This window comes from Daphnia pulex, chromosome 7, assembly GCF_021134715.1.
Source record: "Daphnia pulex isolate KAP4 chromosome 7, ASM2113471v1".
NCBI classification, from domain to species: Eukaryota; Metazoa; Arthropoda; class Branchiopoda; order Diplostraca; family Daphniidae; genus Daphnia; species Daphnia pulex.
The window spans coordinates 69,644-92,779 of NC_060023.1; the positions used below are offsets into that span (position 1 = coordinate 69,644).

Consider the following 23,136-nt stretch of genomic DNA (forward strand, 5'->3'; position numbering starts at 1 on the left):
TGTTTCTGGCTAGGTGGTTTAAATAATCGTAAGATTTTGATTAGATTGGCTGCAGTGTGCAACATTTTCAAAACCTTTTCAAAAGCAGAAATGCAACAGCTAATAATGGAGGAAAAACTGAAGCTGGCTTCACCAAAGCCGGAGAAAGAAAAGTAAAAAGTCTTTTGATACAAATTCCAAAGGTTCATGTTCAATTGTTACTCAATTTTAGACCAAGCCAACCCAATCTTTGAAGATTTGTTCAGCAGTGTTATTGTGAGTGTTGAAATCCAGAGACAATGGAAGTGTGATGCTTTTGCAAGGCTGCAGCATAGAGCACTCACTAGGTATTTTAACTAAACTTTAATGAAAAGGCTATTTGTAGATATGATATTATGTATTTATTTTTTTTTACTTTTACAGATCATGTGCTATTTTGATTTTTATTAATGGGAAAATCGGGTAACCTTGCTAACAGGTAGCAATATGGCGTGTGTCTACATTTTCAGTCATCAAAACTAATTGGTAATTCTAGTTTGTAACTTGAGATTTCTAAAATTTACTGAATGTTACATTTGTCTTTGAGTTTACAGATAGACCGTAATCTGATTTCCACTTTGCGATATAGTCTGATCACGTGGGCCAAAACTGCTGTCCATTTTGCTGAAACGTCGTCTATTGGGGTTCAGTTTACGTTGGTTGGAATTTTATATCTGACTTGCTAACTGTAGAATCATTCAGTAAATTTTAATGCTGAAGCAATTTTCAAGTAAGATTGCAAAATGTTAACTTTATTTTTCTATTCTTCGGTGTGCTTTGCCTGTGATTTATATGTTCCTTTCTGAAGCTAAATCTGTCTTTTTCCCTGTAGGTTTTGCTGGCCATTTGATGTTCAAGCTGTAAGTGGAGATGCTGCCCAATGACGAGATAGTGAAAGGTGTGCTGCTGCTGTCCTTCCTTGGTGTGGAGTTATCACTTATCTGTGATGTTGTGAAACCAGAACTGCCAGATGACGGCCCAGACCTAATGGTTGTTTTCTTTCAATAACTTTGAGTTGTGTTGCTGTGATGCATGAACCAAATGATCATATGTGTTAACTATATTTATTTAAGTATAGGACATGAAACTGATATCGTAGCATTAGTTAACTGATTATCTCATTCATCCTTCGCATTACCATTTCTGTTGATTACAGAAAATACTTAATAAATAAAGAAATGAATAGAGTAATTAAGGAATTGCGTTATATTTGTCCCACCTCCACCCACAATTCCACCACTTTTTTTTACATACAACATAACATACATACATACACTTAAGTTAACCCGTTGGCTGCCACGCCATACAACCCGTAGGTTGTACTCTACTACTCTACGCGCCACGTCTGAAGGATCCGTGACCAAAGTGGGACTTGCCGTTGCTGACAAGTCCGGGCTGACACGGTGACAGGAGAATCCATCACCGCATCGACAAGGGGGAACTTGGTGCATTGCCAAACAGGCGCCTTTCGGCGCGGCCCATGCTAAGGAGCGGGGAGAACAAAGGCGTGGCAGACAACGGGTTAACTAACACAAACGAACACATATTACCAACAACAAATGATGATCCGCGCTGACATTTTGGTGATACCGGTGATTTTTTAGTGTCCATCTTCTCGAAATTTCCTCTGCATTACCTTAATAAAGAGACAAGAGTTCTTATTTACTGACATGCCAATGAAAGTTACATAATACAGAAAGAAACAATAATCAGGTTTTTTAGCTCAATTATTTAAATATGCAATTTTTTAAAGTTTAAATCGAGCTTGCAATGTTGAGAACTGTTAAAAGAACAAAGCTCACTTGCTAGTCTTTAAAAAAAATTCCGGAAGTAGCCACAGCGCCTCAACCATTGAGCTGTCGTCAAAATAAACCACATATTCGTGATCCCCATGAAATTTGGGGTCGATTAGGTGGGATTTAAACGAAATCCAAAATTTGGCCAAAATCGAGAATTTTCCTGAACTATAGTTCAGGAAAATTTTCGAAACCGGAAGTACGAATACGTAAAAAACAAAACATGAACTTTACCACAAATTTTACGAGGATCACGAATATGTGGTTCTTTCGTACGTCAGATGAATATTTACTAAACTACAGACTGAAATGAGTAAACCGGAAGTAGAAATAAAAAATCAAATATCGAAAATCTAACAAGTGAGCTTTGTTGGGGGAATAGTTACTGTTACTTATCACTAAATATTTCAACAAAATAACTGCCGATAAATGTTTAAAGAGATGTGCAAAGTAACTGAAACTGACTGTTTTGACAGCAACAAATTTTCAAAAAGCCATCTAGCGTTAGAAAAAAGAAACGTCCAAATAAAATTTGTTTGCGCGCAAGAAGGGCCTGATTTTGGAATGGAATTACTGCACAGACACAGAGTTTAGCGCAAGTAGATATTTAGTAGATAATCTAGGAAAGTAAGTCAATTGTTGTTTACCTGAGCATAATCCCGCGGCGAGTGACTGCAGGTGCAGGTTGTTACAGCGGACGGAAGCGACAAGAGATTTTTGAAGAAGCGATTTTTGCGGATGTGGAAAAAAGGCAGCTTCCCAATTGATGCAGTTAGCAAAGTGGCAAGTAGGCAATTGAGTAAGGCATATGTAGAAGATCTGGTAAATGTACAAGCGCATGGCAAACTCTAAGTAGCAATGGGATAAAGAAAATGATCTACATTATTTACAAATTTACACAAAATTATCTATAAAAAATCAAACTCAGAAAAAGAGTTACTTGTAAGTTGTAACAGGAAATGAGATGCTCTTTTTTTTCTTCTTTTCAGACCTGGAGTGTTACAATTCTGGCTCGGGCATCCCTCAATGAGAGGAAAGAATTGAGGTAATCACTAATCACTAGTTGAGATTGTGATGGGTAAATGATTTGCAATCTTTTTGTTAGTATCCAACTCTTTTGGCCACTCTGTGCAGAACTCTACAAACAAATAATGTGTAAAGCTTTATGAAAATATCTATTATACTGCAGGGTTCTCACTTTTCAATGCTTAGCATTGTCTCTCAATAGTGGGTGGTGTCAAGTGAAGAAAGTTGGGGATCTTCATCAACTCTGCATTGGCAAATTTACCGGGTGGTGATGCCCCGGAACAACCCAGATCTGATGCAAAGGCAGTCGGACACAAGCTGGATGGAAAGACCTGGCAAACTGACCAAGCCGAAGGCCAGTCTTCATCAGTTGGTGTTTTGTTGGAGGAAGAACTGCTGCTCTCTTGTATACTTCATATGATCTCATATTCAACGAATTGTTTGGACTCAAATCCAGCGAACGTAATTCGTCATCTCCTAATCAATTTTAACAGAAAGCCGGTTACAACACATGCCATTCACGTGTAAATAATCTATTCTAAGCGCCAGTTTAAAAATATGATAAATACCATCCACTTTTTGAATTTCCTAATTTTGCGAAATGATGTGGGATAATTAGAAATGGGTCTAAATGACACAAACTGCTGAAAATTACGGAACACGTAGGTTGACAATTGCAGACATTTTATCTTTCGTCTTTTTATTTACTCTTTTTTAGCAGACTAAAATACAAGTTTCATCGCCATCTATGATTCACATTTACAACTACTGATGTGGAACAATAAGTCTTCGTTACTCAAGACCGCCGCCATTTTTTTCGAGCACTGATTGAAAGCGTATCGTTAGACAATCCGTACGACGTATTTTCCTTCCTCACGTTTTTCTTCATATAAATGGTATTCCCCGTTTGGATTGTTAGATGTTACTGAATTTTAATTATTTGTGTGTGAATTTAGTTATTTGTGTGGTAACCTAGCCTATAATTTCTACTTGGAATTTCCAATCATGTGGCCTGACAGAGCCTGAGCATCTGTACATTTTGCCAAGATGTCGTCCCTTTTTCCTGTACGTACCGGCTGTACGTTTTGTAAGAAACACTTAAGAACGAATCAGGTAAATATGTTTAACTTTCTAACTGTGAGACTTAGTTAGTTGGTGAATATGTCTTAACTTGCCTGTTCAAGAACTTTTGTTGCCTACCTTGGAAAGGCTTGATAGCTGTAGGTTCCTTTGCAAAATTTAATCCGAAAGATTGTGTAGTTAACTTTAACTTCTGTCATTTTGTTTTTGTCATTTGAGACGCTGTGTCCTTGATAGTAATTAAGTTTTTTTTTTTTATAAACAGTCTGGTAAAGTCTGAGCTTCGTCATTGCTGCCCAATGTACACATGGATTTTATGCAGCCAGCTGGAAAAGGTTGTTCCTATTGCTACCTGTACTGCTATGTGTTTCGTCAAATGAAGAAACATGAACAACTCAAGTAATTATTTCAATCAACTTTCTTATTGTCTTGCTGATTCAAAAAGCTTGCTAACTGACACTGAGAGATTTCATAGTTAAGCTATATTTGTGTCATTTTTGTTATTGTCGCTTGATAATTCACTGCTTGATAGTATTTGATTTTTTAAAAAGCAGGATTAACATCCAGTTACAGTTTTAGCCTCTCTTTCTTCTTTGTTGTAGTTTAAATCAGTAAATCACACATTTTGTTTTTGTTTCAACAGTTGCCATCAGATATTGTTTTCAGAATATTTAGTTTAACTAAAACTACATAACAAGTCATTAATTTGTCTTTTCAGACAGCAGTTACATTGATTTGATGGTGAAGATTAATTCATTTCATTATGTTTACAGGTTTATCGTGTATGTTCGCGAAGTTGCTGTCCGCTGTGGTACGTTGTTGCAGCCTATGCTGGTGATAGATATTTCTGCATCAAATTCCCTTGGTGCTGGTGTCGTGTTACCGAAGTTGCATCATTATTTCGTTAAATTGTCATCGTGACTACTGCAGTTTACCGTTAATAAGTTCACAAAAAAGAAATATGGGATGTTTATGTCAAACAAATAATAAACATGTTTTCGGGATTGGGAAAGTGGAGGATGTTGGGGGGCGGGATATTTCAAGTTTGGATACAAAAGTATTTAATTTATAACCCTATAAACATATCCCTACCAATTAATCTCCAAGCCCCACAAACATGTACCTACCAACCCTCAATTTTGTACCCTTAACCTAAACCACATAACCCAATGTTAAACCCTACCAATGTGATGTCGGTAATAAAAAATTTAGTACATTAAACTCGATTTTATTATTTTTTCGAAATGTGCAAAAAATTCAATAAACAGAGCGTCCGGTTCAAGACTGTTTACTACTGCACGAGTTTAAACGCAACCCGCCACCACCGCTGCGGCAATGAGACAAAAAGCGATGGTTAAGTTTTGCAGAAATCTGCGTCAGTCAGGTTACAAGTTTTTCAAACTCAATAACTTCTGTCGAATTTTGCATCTAGTCTATTAGTGCAAATAACGATCCTATGTGTTTGGTAGTTAAGAAGATGGTTTTGTTTAAAAAACAAACAATGGTGAGTTTTTTTGGCAACTCAGAACACCCCATTGCTTGTTTCTTAAACAACCATTTTCTTAACTACCAAACACATGGAATCCGTGATTTGCACTAACAGATTACATGCAAAATTCTACGCGAGTTGTTGAATTAGAAAAATTTGTAACTTGACTAACGCAGATTTGCGCAAAAAAATAAACCATGGCTTTTTGTTTCATTGGGTAGTGGGTTGCATTGTTTAAATCGCACATGCTGTTATAGGACATGTCTACGGCCCCCAGAGATATTTATCTGGACCGAGAAGAAGAGAGAAGTACGAGGCAAGTTTTTCCGGGGAGATGTAGTCATACTAGGCTTCCGGGTTAGGCTCATGACCCTCCAAAAGTTTTCATCGGATCATGCGCCTTCCAAGTCCCCGTTCGACCAGAGCCCTCCCCTCCTCCTGGTTTCACAGCGGGTGAGTGACCACCGGCGGGCGTTGGTTAGTGGTTAGTTAGGGAAACGGGGCCACAGAAAAGAAGGGAGCCCAGATATGCACTTGTAATTGAATCTAACTACACAATTAATCAGTCTTGGATTGCAGCATTCTCTCATTGATTTTCACCAGTGGATGAAGTCCATGACTAGTAGCGAAGGATTCCCCTGTAAGCAGAATAAACATTTATTTGGATGACAATAACATTCAAACAAGATTGTGGCGACAGAAACACAATACCTCAAATCAAGGGGGCCCATGTAAGGAAGTAAGACGAGAGATTCAATGGGTAGCAGCCAACAGGTTACCATCCAAGGAACATTACTTCTCGTAAAGTCTGTCATGCAAATTTATAAACATGTAGTTTAGAACCTATAAATAAAAAGAGAAAAATAAGTCAACTTGTTTATAATCTGTGTCATCAGTGTGCTTGACGTCTATGATCTAAAACAAAAATAAATAGTATACACTCGAAATTGTCTCTTAAACATTTTAAAATAGACTTAAGTCATTAAGTGCAGATCAATACTTTAAATACTCACCAAACTTGACAACACACTTTACAGTAACTCCCATAAATGTTTTCAAAATGGTGCAAAATAAAGTATTTTAACTGAAGTTGGTGCATCTGACAGCTGAAAAATGATCTAAGACCTTGCTTGTGCTATCTAGCGTCAAAAACCAGAAATGTCTAAAACAAAAACGTTCCTGCTCCAGCTCATCGACACTCAACTGAATTGAAATGAAATAACAAACAATAACAACAAAAAAAACAAAAAAAAAACTCGAAACTTACATCATCGTCGTCCTCAAGAAACCGCCATAACAGATCACAAACAGCCAAACGATCTAAAGATCAAAACCCTGTGCTGTGTTGAGAGATGAGAGCAAGGGTAGTAGGAGTCAGCGAGGGGTGAGTTGACAAGTCTTCGGTTGAGTAGTCGTATTACGCTATTACGCTAGACGCGTAGCTGGAGCAGGCACAACTCCCCCATGCCTCGAGGCGACGGAAGGATGGCACGCATGTGAGCATTCAGCACGTCAGTCAGTCGTCTCACTGATCTCTCGTCAGTTTCCACCAATAGATTCCGTCCATGGAAATAGCGGTGCAGGATCAACCTGAAAGGAGAATGGAGGTGACTTCAGATTTAAAAATTTTCATGTAAGATTGTAACGACAGCAATCAATACCTCACAATAAGAGTGGTGTTGGGCTGGGGGTTGAAGGGGTAGCAGCCCACGGGTTGACAAATTTAGAAGATCTTTGTTGATCCTGTTGGTGGGTTTGCCTTTTCCTTTTCCTTGGATCGGCAACCGGATGGTTCTCATTCAGTCTAAATGCAAAATCTAAATTAGAAATAAACAAAAAGTAATCAAACTATTGCACCCAACATGATGAATTCTCAAAATGCAATGTAAACATAACTTGCATGTAATCTGTGATGACCGTTAAATTGAATTTGTTGTCATTTTCTTCACCCTGTTCTTGACCGTCAAGTCATTTTCCTCCTGGAAGGACAACCATAATGTTGATTCTCTTTCACATCATCTTAATGAGAAGCAAATCAAAATAATCTATGGATTTCCCTTGTCTGTTATTATCCTTGGTTATTTTTCAGGCAACAAACTGACACTGTGACACAGCCAATGTTGGGTGAGGTATCCGAGTGACTAACAGCATAGACCTTGACATGCAACACATACTTGGCAATGCCTTGACATGCAACACATACTACTAAAATAAACTGTTGCACAAATTGAAATGAATAATGGCACAATGCAAACTAAATGATCAGCCACACGACAACAAATGTCTAATGTCGTGCTTGCTAACTTAGCAGACGAACTTTTTAAATCCGAGCTGCGTTTCTCTATATGCCATGTAACTCGAATCAATTCAGATCTTTAGCTAGATAACTTGAAAAGCGCACTTTTATTTGCTTAATCTTAGCTTGAAATCTTGAGAGCAGTACAGAGAACAAAGCTCACTTGCTAGTTTTATGCAAATTTTCCGGAAGTATACCGGAAGTAAGCGATAGCGCTTTAACCATTGAGCTGCCGACCAAATAAACCAAATATTCGTGATCTCCGTGAAATTTGGGGTCGATTAGGTGTGATTTAAACGAAATCCAAAATTTGGCCAAAATCGAGAATTTTCCTGAACTATAGTTCAGGAAAATTTTCGAAACCGGAAGTACGAATACGTAAAAAACAAAACATGAACTTTACCACAAATTTTACGAGGATCACGAATATGTGGTTCTTTTGTTCGTCAGATGAATATTTACTAAACTACTGACAGAAATGAGTAAACCGGAAGTAGAAAAAAAAATCAAATATCGAAAATCTAACAAGTGAGCTTTGTTGCTGGAATAGTAATCGTCAGTTGTCACTAAATATTTCAAACCTTGGCCTACGCTTACAAGAACCTGGGCGCGTAAGAGCGGCCTACCGGCCGTAAGGATCCATCGGTCAGAGCCATGGCTCTGCATCGGTCACTGATAAGAGTTCCTCCGCATTGAGCGGAATCGCCGCTCCAAAACTTGGCCACGTGAATGTCATTGCCTTCCAAGTCGAAAAAAAAAATATATATAATTATAATGTCAAATGCAATAAGATCAATCAATTAAATTTTGTAATTACCTCACTAAAAAATATTTCTCACATCAACATGGGTGAATATCCCACAATAAAAGTGAAGCCAATATGTCTGAATGTAAATGGTCCAAACGTTTGTCTAATGTATTTTCTTGTTCGCTCTAGCAAATTACAGACGAGATATGTAAAGAAAAATAATCAAAGGAATTAAGGGAGGGAAAGAAGTAGCTGATTTCAGCGGCGCCAATATGTCAACCGCGTCGGGAGATTAGCAGACGACTTTTTCGTGTTTATTTTTATTACAAGTTTTCGCGTCAAGTCGTCGAAAGAGAAAAATGAAAGAAAAACTTCTGGCAAAATACACGAGGGAAAGATTGGGAAAAAAGTAAATAGCTCGTGTTCATTTCTGGTATGTTCGCAGTATAAATGGGGAACATGGAATGAGACACACAAAGTGGATGGAGAGAAAGTGGCCGCCGATTGAATCATTTGAATAATAGTTAAGTTGGTCGTCGGGGAAAAGGAAACTTGAGACTTGTAGCTGCCTTTCAGCACGTCAAGTCAACATTGGGAAAAAAGAAACATTTTGTTTTTGCTATTATACACAAAAGAGGAGGGAAAGTAATTCTTTCAAAAGCTACCGATAAGGGACTGTAAGGAAATAAGGAATAGAGAACGCAAAGTCTGCCATTTGAAACAATAAAGGGGGAAAACTGGAAAACCCAAAAATAGTGGAAAAGAGATTTTGTTGTTCGAAAAAAGGAAATGAAATTATAAATACAGGCAAAACGCAATCGTAGCCCAGCATCAGTATAAGACAACTGGAAGTGAATGAGTTTGACCTGTTTGCTTTTGTGTGTGTGTGGATGGAATCAATACTTTCCGAGTAACATCAGTAGAATACTTTTAATTGTGTGGGTGTCAATTGCTATTCTTCTCGCTCATTGGACTGGGTTTCAGCTCAATTTCTCTCCTAAGAAGAAGAAGACGAATAAGAAAAAAAAAATTAAATTTCAAAAGATTCACCAGACAAAAACCAAGTTGTGTGTCCTTACAGCTGAAGGTGCCACTTACTGGGCTTTGGATATTTTGGACTTGTCCTTTGGTGTGGCCTGCTCGCCACTTTCCAGGGCAAACATTTTCATCTTCTCCTGGAAAGTCAATTTCTCAGGGCCCGGTTTCAGTTGGGTCTTTTGCTGTTGCTGCTGCTCGGCCAGCCGCTTCAGCCTGGGATCGCGGTACACTTCCTGCGAGCCTATCACGCCCGGAGTGCTCACTCCAGTCAACAGCAGCTGGTCGATGGAACTGCTCCCGCCGCCGCCTCCACCCATGACTCCACTGCCGGACGTCTTGGGCGGCGTGTTGGCCAGCATGTTCTCCGCTTCCAGGATGAACGCCTATAAAGAAAATAAAAATGTCACCAAATGAATTCAATTCCAGTTGGCATTCCACTCACGTCAGGGTCTTCGCGTGTTGGCGTTTTGTTGTCCGACGACTGGGTCGTCTCCTGGAAGAAGGAAACTCTTTTGGTCGTCGTCGACGTGGTGGCGGACGACGTCGACGTGGAAGAAGAAACGTGCTGGGCCATTTCCATCGACGATGACTGATGGATGACGCCGTCCAATCGCTGGCCGCCAGACATGGCCGAAGGCGGCGGAATCGGAATGTTGGCACCGGGCGTCGGTCTCCATTGCTGTTGCTGTTGTTGTTGTTGATGTTGTTGCATCTGCTGGTGTCGGTGAATGTCCTCCTCCTTGCGGCGCTGAGCTTCTCGGATGATCCGCTCCTCTGCCGCTTGAGTCGCTTCCAGTTCGCGCTGCTTCCGCTGGAAGGCTTCGATTTTGCGCATCCGCTCCTGATCCGGCACCGTCGCCGTGTTGTTGTTGTTTGTCCCGTTCGTCATCGGCGGCTGTTGTTGTTGTTGAGGCGGAGGCATCGGCTGCTGGACTTGCTGCTGTTTCTCTAGTCGCCACTGCCTGGCCCGTTCCAGATCCTCCTGGACGAGGCGGAGCATTCCGCGACGATCGCCCGAGGCTTCCCCATCGTCGTCGTCCTCTTCCTCGGCCGCCTCCATGGCCCGTTTGCGGAATTCCATTTCCAGTCGCAGGGCCCTCAGCTGCTCTTCCTGTTTGGGCGTCCGGTTGCCCAGGCCCAGCGATTCCAACTCTTCGATCTGCTCCTCCATCCACTGACGGGCCGCCTCCTGGCGGCGCATGGCCGTCTCGCGCTCCTTCTCCTCCCTCTCCCACGGGCTCTGCTGCTGTTGCTGCTGGCCCGTGGCGGCGGCGGCCGCCACCAGCGGGTGGGTCGACACGGGCGGCGGGGGTGGCGGCGGAGGAGAGTCGCTGCTCTGCTGCTGTTGCGCCATCGACGGCTGACGTAAATGGGCCACTGATGCCGGAACTGCCGGGGCTCCCGGGGCTGTTCGACTGACTGGACTCAACAAGCCCCTCGGTTGTTGTTGTTGCTGTTGTTGCGGAGGAGGAGGTGGAAGGGGAAGTTGTTGAGCGTATTGAGGCCGAGGACCTTGACCACCAGGGTATTGCATGTGTTGTTGTTGTTGTTGCTGTTGTTGTTGGTACAGGGCAATGTTCTGGTATTGTCGCTCGTCCGACGGGTGACGGGCTCTCAGGGTTGTTGTAGAGGCTCTCGTCTGTTGTTGTTGTTGCGTCTCGGCGCTCAAATTCTGGACGGAACGAGAGCGAGTGGCCTGTTGTTGTTGTTGTTGCAGTTGCTGCTGGGCGGTCGAGCGGGTGGGGCTGGTCGGTTCTGTCGATTGTTGCGGAGGATTGGGGTAACGCGGCTGAGAGAGGAGCTGGGCCGACATGGCCCGTTGGTTCATCATGGCTCGCTGTTGTTGCTGCTGCTGTTGCTGGGCGTAGAATTGTTGTTGCTGCTGCTCCGTCTGAAAGTGGTGAATTCCGTCCTGCGACTGGTTCATGCCCACGTTGGGCTCACTGTTGTGGTGCAGGGCCGGCACCGACCGGGAATTGGCGTTGCGCAATTGAGGCGCCATCTGTTGGAGAGGACGGCCTTGGCCCATCGCCTGCTGCTGTTGCTGGGGGTCGTTGATATTGGCCAAACTGGGACTGCTGTTGGAATTCATCCGATGCGACGTCGGCGGACGATCCCAGTCGACCAGTCGCTCCTGGAACGCCTGTTGTTGTTGTTGCTGCTGCTGTTGTTGTGTCTGGGGCAGAGGTGGTCGACGTTGTTGTTGCTGCTGGACCGGGTCCATCTTGTTGAGAGACAAAGTGGAGCGAGACACGGTGGACGTTGGCGACGGTTGGCTCAGCAAAGTGGCCAGTCCGTGGAACATGGCCGCCTGTTTGGCAACTTCCAGACGGACAGTGTGGCTCGTCCTCATCAAAATCTCGGCGGCTCGATCCTGCGTGATGCCCACCAGACTGTAGCCGTCGACCGAGAGCAACTGATCGCCGGCCTGCAGACGTCCGTCGATATCAGCTGATCCTCCTGTTTAAAAAAAGATTTTTAAAAGTTGAACATTTCCAGTCAACTGAAACAAACGGGGACAAACCTTTGACGACAGATTTGATGTAGATGCCAAGTTGTTGCTGACCAGTGCCACGGGCGGCCACGATGCTCAAGCCCATCGAATCGCTGGCCTTGCGTAACTGCAGCAGCTGCAACTCCGGTTGCTGCTGTTGTTGTTGCTGGGGGGCATACGCCTGGGCTTCGCCGGCCACCGACGGAGCGCGGATGGGATGCTGTTGCGGTTGAGGGGCGACGACCGGAGTCGATCCTTCGCCCATGTAAATAGTCCACAAACCCGACGACGTCGGCTGGGGGGTCAAACGGCATAGTCCGGCCTGTTGGAGCGGCCCCAAGACTTCCATCAACCCAGTGGGGATGCCACGCATCACGTCACAGGAATACCCGTCGTCGGGCAAGAGGAAAGGGACGGCCAGTTGGGAATCCTCGTCCAATCGCAAGGGACGGCCGTCGGCCAGTTGAAGTTCGTCGGCCGTTCCTTCGGCCACCCGGACAATGTGTTGAATCAATTGAGCCGGAATGGCGTTGGCCGGCTCGCCATCCTGCGGCGACGGCCTGTAACGTTCCAGCAAGGCCCTCAACTGCAACGAGTTGAGTTTGAAACAGGAGCTGGCCGTCTCCACCAGCTGTTCGGCCGTGTTCTTGGGCGACTGCAGCAAATGGGCGGCCTGCATCACTCGAGCTGGAACCATTTAGAAAAATTGGATGAAATGAAAAAGTTGTTCGCTCAGATAATGCAAATGTCTTACCCAAGTGACAGTCGGCGGCCAATTCGAGTCCCTGCCTCTCTGCCCAGGCCTCCAAACGTCTCAGCCGTCGACTGAGGGCCAGGCCCCACTGGCGAGAGCAGAGATTGGCACCCGGAGGTGGCAGGAGATGATGCGAGGCGGAAGCGGGCAAACGTGGCGAATCCAGGCCGACGAGACGATTGAAGAGGGCCGCGTTGAGGGCGTGAAACAGCTGGGAAAAGAGCTGAATGGTGAGGGCGGCGTTGACCCGACAGCGGCGCAACAGTCCCATCGTCGACGAGAGGACCGACAAGACCTGGGCGGTGGCCGCTTCTTCTTCCGGCTGTTCCGGCTGCCCTTCGGCCAACTGTTGCGACGTAGGTGGCGACAGCATGGGCGGCATCGATTGGAGCAGTTCGGCCGTCAGGCAGACGCTGGCGTTGCGGAAGGCGATCTGGACGGCCTCGGCCAGCAAATCCTGTCCATCCAGCGAAAAGGCGCAAATGTGTCGATCCGATTTGAGAAAGTGGAGCAGCTCAGAGGCGTTGGCCATCCAAAAGGCCAGCGATGGCGGGTCGGCGTAACGCTCCTGGACGATGGCCTGCATCATGGCACCGACCCGACTCAGCGTCAGAGTCAGACGCTGGGCCCTTTCCATGGGATTCAATTCCGGCCGGAAGTGAGTCGAGGCTCGGTAGCGAGCCATCAGATACAGGGAATAGGTTGGGGCCAGTCTGAAGACGATTTGCCTCGTGTCTGTTGGGGAAAAGAGAATAATGTAATCAAATAACTGACGTAAATTTTACATGAAATTTCCCAGGACTTGCCTAAATTTGGAATGAGAGAGTGGAGAAAGGCATCCTCGACGTCTTCGGGCAGTTCCAAGACGGCCGGGAGGATGGGATCAGTTCCAGGAACGACAACGGGCCCGGCGGGCGGAGGGGGAGGAGCGACGATGGCTGCAGCGGCAGCCGAAGCCGAGACCGACGGGATCAAATTACTGGCCGACGGTGTAGTGGAAACGGCCCTATTAGCACCGCCCGGTTGCCCAGTGAAGCGCTCATAATTGAGTGCTGTCGAGGCGGCGGGAGTGCGGAACTCGCTGGCCGGATCGATGAAGCGAAATTGATAGGCGTTGCGGCCGAAGCGGATGACGCAGCCGTGCTGAAGCAAAGTTGTTTCGCATAGCCTCTGGCCGTTGACGTAAGTCTCCGCTTGAGGGCTGCAGGGTGTCAACGTCACCATGCCTTCCGTGTGGGCGAGAACGCAGTGGCGCGGATGGATTCCGGGCCCGAAAAGTTGAATCGACGGAACTGGTGTGCGCAGAGAAGAAATTGGTTTAATTCAATGAATCCAAGTTGCGGATGGAAATCCGCAACAAAATGGGATAAAAACTCACCGGAAATTGGCGAGGAAGGATGCGGAGGTGCTGGTCGTTCTGATCCGACTTCCGTGACTGTGGGAGAGACGAAATGGCGTCGTATCTGGTTGCCCTGTCTGACTTCGCTTCCGTCCGGATTCAATTCCACCAAGTAGGGCAGAGTGCGTTGCTCGGGATCCTGATCAGGCGATGACAAATCACCTACGCCCGTCAATCGATGAACGGATCCGCCACCAGAACCGCACGAATTGGCATTGGCGTTGCCTCCTCCGCCTTGGCTTCCTCCACTTCCGCTGAGCTTCTTCTTGCGACGACGTGCAGCCTGCGAATTGCTGTCGGCCGGCCGCCTCCTGACATGAAACATGACCGGACCTGTTGTGGACGAAAGAAATTGGCATCATGGCAACCCAACTGGACACACAAAAAGGACAAAGAAACAAAAGAGAGAAAAACGTCTGGGGGTTTTGACTAAAAACCTAGTAGGATTTCGCGTTTGCAAGTAGAATTGTTGCGTGTTCGGTGACCAGCCGAAAACGACCACATGCCTATCATTTTGATTGCCGGAATTCTTCTTCCACCAATAAGACGATTGAGACGAGTGAAATTCCGGAGCAATTCAAGGGGAAACTGAATAAAAATAGGATCGAGACAGACAGAGAGAGAGACGAGGCGGATGTGCCAGAAGCTGAGACGCAACTGAGTGTGCCGTCCCGTCATGAGAGAGAGATCCCGTCCCCCACCCCGCCCAGTGCACATCAGTTTCTCTTTTCCTTGTCGCCGTCGTTGCTAAGCGACGCGCTTTGCCCTTTTCAAAAATAAGGACGTCCAACACGAACGCAGAGAGACTTAGTCTAGCGACTTGCGTGAGTGTCACCCATAGCAACCGAACAGAGTGCACGAACGAAGCAACACACAAACCCGCCCGAAAAAAAAAGCAATTAAATTGACGACTACCCAAAAGCGATCGATCCCGCCCCTCCCAGGAGAATCCTCCTCCTATATTTCTCCCTGTGCACTCTATTCTCAGTTGTGTTGTTACCTGAGCCGGGCGTGTGGTTCATCAGAATGGAGAGAGGACACTCGTCGTCTTCCAAAATGTACTCGCTAGGTGGCTCGCTATTGTTGTTGCCCGTCTGCTGTTGATTCGGTGGCGATCCCGTCACCTGGACCAGGCAATAATTGGTCGGGTCCTCTCGGGTGAGCGCGTACTTGTCCAGCATCTCTCGCACCACGTAGGCCGCCGTCTCGCGGACAGACAACAAAAGCGTCTTGTAAGGCACGTCACGGCACAAACTCTCCCCGTAGATCTGCAATGCAATCAAATCGATTAGTCAATCAATAACAACATTTTGTGGGGAGGTCGAAAATTTTACTTTGAGGGTCCCGCCAGTGTCGGGGCCGCCATCTTTTGAGCGAAAGAGCTGCAATTTGCGCTCCAGTTTCTGCTGCCTCCGCCGACGCATCACCGCTTCCGGATTACTGATGGAGCGAGTAAAACTCGTTTCCGGCAGCTCCGTGTACAACTTCTCGGCCACCGTCCCGTTTTTGCCGCCATTCTCGCCGTCCTGGCCGCCACCTCCGTCGTTGTCTGAACTCTTCAACTTGCGCAGTTTGTTCTCCTTTTTGGCGTTGCGCTTCTCCCGCTTCGAGAGCTTGCGACGGAAGCTGGATTCTTCCGGGGGCTGCTGGGCGGGCAGAGTCGACTTCTCGTCGGCCCGTCTCAAGAGGAAACGGCCCTCGCGATCGTCCTTGTGCCAATTCAACTGGACCAGCAACGGTTTCTCGTCGACGCCCAGGCACCTCTCCTCTGCTTGGAAATAAAAAGAAAAAAACAAACATTTACATTTCGCCCTTGACGCTATTCGCAAATTCATTTCGGCCGTTAATACCACCGTTGGGGTGGATCTCGTAGAGCGCGTATTCCGTCATGTGCAGCATCTTCATGTCTGGTCTGAATTTCTCAATCAGAGTTTCAATCACTGCCTGCGTGGAGCCTGTGGAAGAAACTCTGATGCACTTGGTGGCAATCTTCTGCCCTGCATCTTGGAAGTAGAAGCGCATCACACCGTGGAACTCAAATTCCTGCAAAGAGAAGAAAGACACTGGTCAGAAAACGGGGAGGAATCAAGGAATCAAGACAATGCTCACCTCGTTGGGTTCTGAGAGGGAGAACAGGTCAAGGCGGTTGGCGTTCCACTGACCGATGATGTGCTTGAGAGCCTCCCTGTCCCGCCACTTCCTGTCTTCAAACTCCATCATGGCAGGCATCAGTGGCACTCTTGGACGGTCAAAACTTTGGCAATTCGCTAAGGAAAACTATTCACTCGACAAAGGGCACTTGTTTGGCAGGAGACTGCTAAAGTACACAAATAAAAAAAAAAGGCAGTTTGTGGGTGGCAGCGAACTCTCACATCCAGAGAGACGCTGTAAGGGCAGCAGGTGAAGAAGGAAGGACCAACCCTTCCTGTGTTTGATTTCCTCAAGCAGTTTTCTCTCTCTCTCTCTTCCTGCCTGTCTTTTTATTGTTGAATCGATGGCGAGCGTTTATGAAGCACTCGATGGTGGCCCGTTGTCAACGATGTGTCATCCGGGAGAAAAAAGGCATAAGGTGTAATACAACAATGAACGCCGCCTCTCTCAGCAAGTGGCAACCGTCAAACAAAGTTCATAGCAACGGCGTTTCATCCATAACGACGCCATGTTTTTCGTTGTTGTCTGTCTTACGGCCTCAACATCGGACGAATTTCATTGGGGAAAAATAACTGAAACAAACTCAAAAAAAACACACAAGACACACAAAAGGCACTATGGACGGAACACACCCACAAACACACACACAAACAGACACTGAGAAATAGGCGAAGGGAAGACGTCAAGAGAAAAAAGATGCCATCGACAGCAGCGCCAGCGTTGCCACATTTCAACATTGTTGCAAAATGTGTGTCAGCGTGTCGACTCACTTGATTGGACAAAATTGGCCAGAGTCGAGGAAGTGGTTTTTCTTTAATTCGCCATTTACGTCGTGAATGGCTAATATCCAGGTTTCCCAAACCCAAATCGATTTCAATCTGGGCCGGTTGCTGCTGCGACTTTTAAAAACAAGAGGAACTAGTCCAACTTCCAATAGCGGTTAATTGATTAACTGGTGGTCGTCTCGACCCTCTTGAAAACCTCTCCAACAATTTATTTACTTTTTGGATCGAAAATAAAAACTTCGAGAGCCATCGATCGGCTCCTTGATAAATGCCAAAGTTATTTCAAGCCACAAACAACTCGAGAGTGCCGTCCATCGATAATGGAACGGATCCTGGATTCACCTTGTCAAAAGCCCTCCAGCAGCTCAGAGGCTTTAGAGAGACTCCCTTTCGATTTACTTGCGGGGGGAAAAACAACAACAACAACGAAAAAACAAATGGATTACCTAGAAAAAGAACCAGACGTAGATGATGTTATACCGGTAAACAGGTATATATGTGAACGAGAAGCCCCGAGGGGGGGTGGTGCGTTCTAGAAAAGAAAAAGGTGGGGGGGATTTAGAAAATAAAATAAAAAATATCCAAAACTCATCCATCAAATTGCTGCAATGTCTCTGGAAACCCACAAAGTCTCTGCTGGTCAAGGTATTTTCTGGCAGTTGGGAATATTCATCATCATTTGAACCGCAGTGACCAATCACAGCGGCCATAACACTTTTTGTTATTGTGGTTTGATCTGTATTTTCTATTCATTTTGCAAATACACGAAAAAGGGCGACGGACAAGCGATGAACAACAACAACGAAAATGAGATGCGCAGAATTCTGTTTCGCCATTCTCTTTCTTGATTGGAAGAAAGAAAAAAAACGAAATTTTAGGAAACGAAACACAAAATAATATCACCCGCCGCTTTTTCGTTTGACGCCAAAAAAATAAAGTTTTCCGCTTCCGCTGGATTACTCGATGGCCGGAATGAGTTTTCCTTGGCAGTCTTTGAACAACAATTTCATCTCAAGTGGTTCATTAATTTCCTGTCGGATTCAAAAAGATATCAAGCATTAACAATGAATGATCGCTCATTATTGGATTAAAATGAAATTGTCCGTGCTGCCATCTGGCAGTCAGATTAGACAATAACGACAACGCCACCTATCAACCGAATTTAAAAACTTACTTTGAAAAAGGACACGAAGCTGTGTTTGCCTTTCTTATGGCGAGAGCGGATGAAACTGAGATCTGGCGCATGCCAAGAGGGGACCGCAGGGTAGCTCATCTTGGCCTTGGCCGAATGACGAGGCAACTAGAAAATTAGAAACCAAACAAAAAACGGTTAACCCAAATCCACAAAAACAACTTAAAAATAATAAAAAAAAACCTACGCCAAGGTATTCGGTGGCCAATTGCTTGATCTTGTACTTGCGCAACTTGACGGTCATTCCCATGTCGACCAACTCGATTCGCAGGTATTCCAGGTTATCGTCATCGTAGCCGAGCACCTTGCCGCGCTGCCACCTACCGTCTTCCGGGTAGCGACAAGTGCACGGACTCCCTTTATCAATGAAAAATAATTCAATTATCTGACGCTTAGTTAATTGAAGAGAAGAGGGTTATTTACCAGATTCGACAACGTCCAGGTCCGGGAAAAGGGGCGCGGCTCTCTGCAATTCGGAGCTGAGACGTGCGTAACCTTCCACCTGCTCCTGCCACTGGTGCGGACTGTCGCCGAAACTTATCCGCTCCGGACTGAACACGCCCTGGCATTGTTCATAGTCGAAGGAAATGATGCGGATGGGCAGCGAGACTCGGCGGGGGATGAACAGAGGCCGGTACACGTCCATCTCTCTTGACTCGTGGAACACGTCAAAATTAAAAATCGGGTACACGTCGTCCGAGAAGTCGGACGAATTCGCGTCGAAAATCGAGTCGTCCAGGTCGACGGTGCTCAGCGGAAGAGTCGGCGCCGGAGTACCTGGGCGGGGTGACGAATCCACTGGAGAACCAGAGGCTTTCGAACGAGTGCCAGAGTACCTGTATTCCGGGCGCAATTGCTGGAATATATCCTTGAGATCCTTCGCTCCTTCGTCGGGAAACCAAATGTCGACGACGGGATCGGATCCGCTGGTAGCCGGTTCGAGAACCCGCACCGTAATTTCCTTATCGATCAGGATATGGTGCAGCATCTCCAATTCGTCTTCGGTGGGCTTCGTTTCTGGTCCGGGGTATCTCGACAGACGGCACCTGCTGGCCTGGATTGGATACTCGTAGCAGAGCAGGGATTTCCTCATGTTCTCGTACGACACCTTCTCAGGGTTGCCGTAGTCGACAAACAGAACAAAGGCCGATGTGGCCTCGTCGTCGGCCGTCAAGACGATGGCCCGGTACCATTTCTGATCCGTGTACCTGCCCGTCAAACTTGAGTCAGTAATGAATGCATTTCCGAAAACAATAAAAATGAAAAAAAGATCCTTACAAAACGATGCAGGGCTCATCCTTGACCCAATGGGCCAAATCGGCCGGTGTCGGCGTCGACTTTTCGTAGTGCCAGTTGATGAGTTTGTTGATGACGCTCACGTGATTGGTAGGTCCCGTCGGACGATGGAAGTAAAGCCGACCGTCGTCATCCATCCAAATGGGCAAAGCTCTTTCCAATTCCGGAGGGAGAGTCACGCTGGGCAGCCAACGTTTGGGCGAAGGCTGCAGCGTCACCAGCATAGGATCCCTCAGGGCCAGTCCCCGGTCCAGCAACTCGTCGTTAATGCAACCCGTCAGCGTTTGGTCAAATTCCAGTGGGCCGCCTGGTTTGATGTATTCATGGTAGAGCCGGACGTAATGAACAGACTGGAAAAGTCCAGTGTCGTCTAATTCCTCCTGGACGAAATAAACTTGGACGAAGAGAGCGCTGCACTCCTTGATTTTTTTTCTCATCTTGTCGGTGGCAGAACCCGACCATTTGGTCATATGGCCAGCTGGGCGGACGCCCCACAAACGACATTCCAAAGCCAGTGCCGGCGTTTCCATCCATCCTGTTGACAAAAAATTCAAAAATAAACAAACCAAAAGCCCTGGGGGGATAAAAAAACGGACACATTTACTCACGGGGATGACTCAGCCGGTAGAGTTGCGTGCAGTCGACTTGGATCTTTTTGCCAACATCCGTCAGGTAAAGTGTCACCGTCTTGTCGTCAACAATGTCCACGATCCGGCAGCGATTCCAATGGCCGTCGACGTTGGCGGCGCAGATCAAACCGATAGTCTTCATGTCCGTCTGATTCAACTGCTCCAGCAAAAGCGACGAGTTGGCGAAATGAACGTCCAGCTGCCGAGTCAAGTTGACGTACGTCTCTTGAGCCTTGTCAATCTGGATATAAAATTCTCCGGTCGAATTTAAGTGACTGACGACTACTTTTGTCCGGAAGCGGTTCTCCTGTCCTTCATAAAGGGCCGGTGGTGGCGGGACGTAGACGGGCGACTGTGACGGCACTGGCGAGGCTCTGAATGCCGATTTCGCAGAGGAGTGAATGGATGGAACAGGAGCAGGGTGATGATAATCAGAGACATAGGGGATATCTGAGGGTCCTGCACGTGGAGTCCTGGGAACCCAATCTTTGGCTGGGAAGCGCTTCCTCTTGGCCACAATCGCTTCCGGCGGAGGAGGGGTTGGAAGTGTGCGCACCGCTTTGTGGATACTCATCGGCGTATACGCAGTAAAAGGATCCACTGGCTCCTTGGGCGGAGTGATGGTGTTGATAATGTTCTCGTCGACCGGCGACGGACACCTGAAAAAAAAGAGAAAATTAAAACTCCATTGATTGGCGGGTCAAGAAGCAAAAGAAGCTCTTACACTGTGACCCAGAGGGTGTACTCTTGGCCGTCCGATCGGCCAACCCCGCCCGGATCAACACGATCAACACGTACGTTGACGAATTTCGGTTCGCTGTGAGAAACGGACGTCTGTGAATCCGTCTGACAGCAGCGGACGGCTTGAGCCGGTAAATCGGACATCCCGTTGCCCAGCAGCCGAATCGTTTGAACCGTCGCGAATTTTCGGTTGCCATAGTCGACAAAAAAGATGGCCAGATCGTCACAATTAAAGTTGATCTCCTCGATCAAGGCGCGGTACCATTTTCCGTGGAAACGGCCGGCCACCAGCTGACCCAGTTTCTATTTTCGAAAAAATCAAACAGAAAGAGTGAAAATAAAAGGAAACAAATAATTTTTCGGCCACTAGATGACGTTACCAGTTCGCTCAACCGAGGCGCGGGATTCTTCTCGCAGGTTTGAATAAGAGTTTGAAGCTTTTTCAGCTCCTCGCGGCCTCCATCGCCGTTTTGGCTATGAACTTGAATGTAGAAACATTTGTCTTCGTCGTGGACGACACGTCCAGTCAGCTGCATGCCGCTCTCGTAATGATTGATGGCCAGAGGTGACGAATTCATGTGCTTCCGGGCCCTCTTCTTCTCGGTCGGTTCGCAAGGAGAAGTCGAACTCAAATGATCCAGCGATTGGCGATCCTTTTCCTGCTTGCAATCGTCAAACTGACTGAGCAGGCGATTCCAATAGGATGAGCCTTCGTACTCTGAACTGACAGTGGCCACCGAATCGTGGCGAAGGTGATGGATGTACTCCTCATCCGGTTCAAATACAGCCGACAGAGTCACCGAGTTCACATTATCCCGCGTCTCGTCGACGAGATTCTTGTAGGAATTGAACTGGCGGATCGATTGTGTCCAACGGGCGATGGCTGACCTACTGGGCGGAATGTCGCTGCTCACTGCCTTGGTGGCCTTCTGCAATCGCTTACTCAAGTCCAGTTGGCCTTCCCGGATGTGACGTTCGGCGTTGTTGAGGGAGCCAGTTCGTTCCTGGAATCTTTGGAACAACTCGTGCTGCATCTGCTGTTCCCTGGAAGCCAAAAGGGTGTGCAATTCGGCAAAATGGCCTCGCAACTGTGAGACAAATCAAACAAATGGTTCACATTTAAATTTTCTAAACGAATAGACATAGGAATAAAAACTCACCTGTTTGATGAGTAGGTCGTACTCTAATTTCACGCGCTCAGACTGTCCTTTGATGTAACTGCACGTTTTCTTCATATTGCTGACCAATTCCACCGCTTCTTCAGCCGCTCCATAGAAACTTTCTAGCTCCTCTTTGTTCCTGTCCAACAACCTGACAACATCATGGCCAAGATGGCAAGATATCCTGCAACCCCCACACAACAGAACTTCATCGTTGTAGCACCAGAAGTCTATTGAGGTGTTGTGAATGGGGCATTTTCCTGTGGGATTAAGTAGCTGGGGTCTTTCCAAAACCAGTTCTGGGCTACTGGGGACGAACAATCCTCTAGATCCATCTATACAACATGACAACAATACAGTCTGAGCGGGTTCACAATTTAGTTTACGAGAAGCTACCTCTAAAGCCAATGTTTTCCGCTGCCATATCAATCCCCAGCTCATTCAGCTGGATCAGGCCCAACTGATAGCAGTTGATGACTGCCAGCACATTTTGAACAGCTTCGTGTGGAATAACAGACACACATTTACAGACGGCACAACTGATGGTGGTGGAGTCTGGGCCTTTAGTAGACGATGCAGTGCCACGTTTTGGGTGAGATCTTTTGGAAACTATACAGTGATAGCAAACACCATGACCACAATGTAAAGTCAATGGCAAACCACATCTCATGTAATGACTTGTTTTGGGTACTGAAAAGAAAAAGAAATCAATCGTGTTAGTCAACCCCCATATTCAAATTGGGGGAAAAGAAAATCAACTTACAGCTACTGGAATAGGGTTCTCTACACTGTGGGCAATTACTAATTGACTTTTCCATTCTAAATCTTTTATAGTACTGCTACATGGAGAAAGAGATTCCAATCCACACGATTTTAAGCCTACATATACGTAAGAGAGACCCACGTGAGTCTTGAGGAATGTGGACTTTGAATAATAAATGCGTTGTAATGTTCTTCGTCTGCTAAAGTATCGCACGATAATTCGATTACGATACGTTTTCAAAATATTTTCAGCGGTGAAAATTAAAAACAAAACAAAACAAT

The 23,136-nt window shown here is 46.2% G+C and overlaps 2 protein-coding genes, 2 long non-coding RNA genes and 1 pseudogene across 7 annotated transcripts; 2 read left to right on the forward strand and 3 right to left on the reverse strand.

Annotated features, from left to right (window-relative positions):
• The first annotated feature begins 41 nt into the window (after positions 1-41).
• On the forward strand, positions 42-1,213 carry LOC124196753. Its single transcript, XR_006875815.1, has 5 exons — positions 42-152; positions 212-326; positions 403-504; positions 573-748; positions 851-1,213. It is a non-coding gene; the product is annotated as an uncharacterized LOC124196753 (long non-coding RNA).
• Positions 1,214-2,463: 1,250 nt separating this feature from the next.
• Positions 2,464-3,524, reverse strand: LOC124197641 (annotated as a pseudogene).
• A 277-nt stretch (positions 3,525-3,801) lies between these two features.
• Positions 3,802-5,141, forward strand: LOC124197510. The gene is made up of 3 exons (XR_006876175.1): positions 3,802-3,953; positions 4,186-4,319; positions 4,694-5,141. It is a non-coding gene; the product is annotated as an uncharacterized LOC124197510 (long non-coding RNA).
• A 3,455-nt stretch (positions 5,142-8,596) lies between these two features.
• On the reverse strand, positions 8,597-16,383 carry LOC124198302 (afadin-like). Of its 4 annotated transcripts, none has more exons than XM_046594107.1 (11): positions 16,248-16,383; positions 15,992-16,181; positions 15,473-15,906; positions 15,139-15,406; positions 14,118-14,471; positions 13,546-14,031; positions 12,740-13,474; positions 12,016-12,672; positions 9,934-11,951; positions 9,552-9,874; positions 8,597-9,450 (listed from the first exon to the last, which is right to left on the reverse strand). In XM_046594107.1, exons 1-11 carry the CDS (start codon positions 16,365-16,367, stop codon positions 9,399-9,401), a joined length of 5,637 nt encoding a protein of 1,878 aa, XP_046450063.1. In that variant the 5' UTR covers positions 16,368-16,383; the 3' UTR covers positions 8,597-9,398. The 4 variants fall into 4 exon arrangements, with proteins under 4 accessions (XP_046450063.1, XP_046450062.1, XP_046450061.1 ...); XM_046594106.1 differs by having other exon boundaries at positions 15,989-16,181; XM_046594105.1 differs by having other exon boundaries at positions 15,473-15,909; positions 15,989-16,181.
• A 212-nt stretch (positions 16,384-16,595) lies between these two features.
• LOC124198303 lies at positions 16,596-23,059 on the reverse strand. Its single transcript, XM_046594109.1, has 11 exons — positions 22,856-23,059; positions 22,489-22,782; positions 22,093-22,427; positions 21,313-22,020; positions 20,916-21,235; positions 20,171-20,850; positions 19,545-20,097; positions 18,690-19,474; positions 18,454-18,623; positions 18,249-18,374; positions 16,596-18,105 (listed from the first exon to the last, which is right to left on the reverse strand). Exons 1-11 carry the CDS (start codon positions 22,908-22,910, stop codon positions 18,031-18,033), a joined length of 4,101 nt encoding a protein of 1,366 aa, XP_046450065.1. The 5' UTR covers positions 22,911-23,059; the 3' UTR covers positions 16,596-18,030.
• Positions 23,060-23,136: the final 77 nt, after the last annotated feature.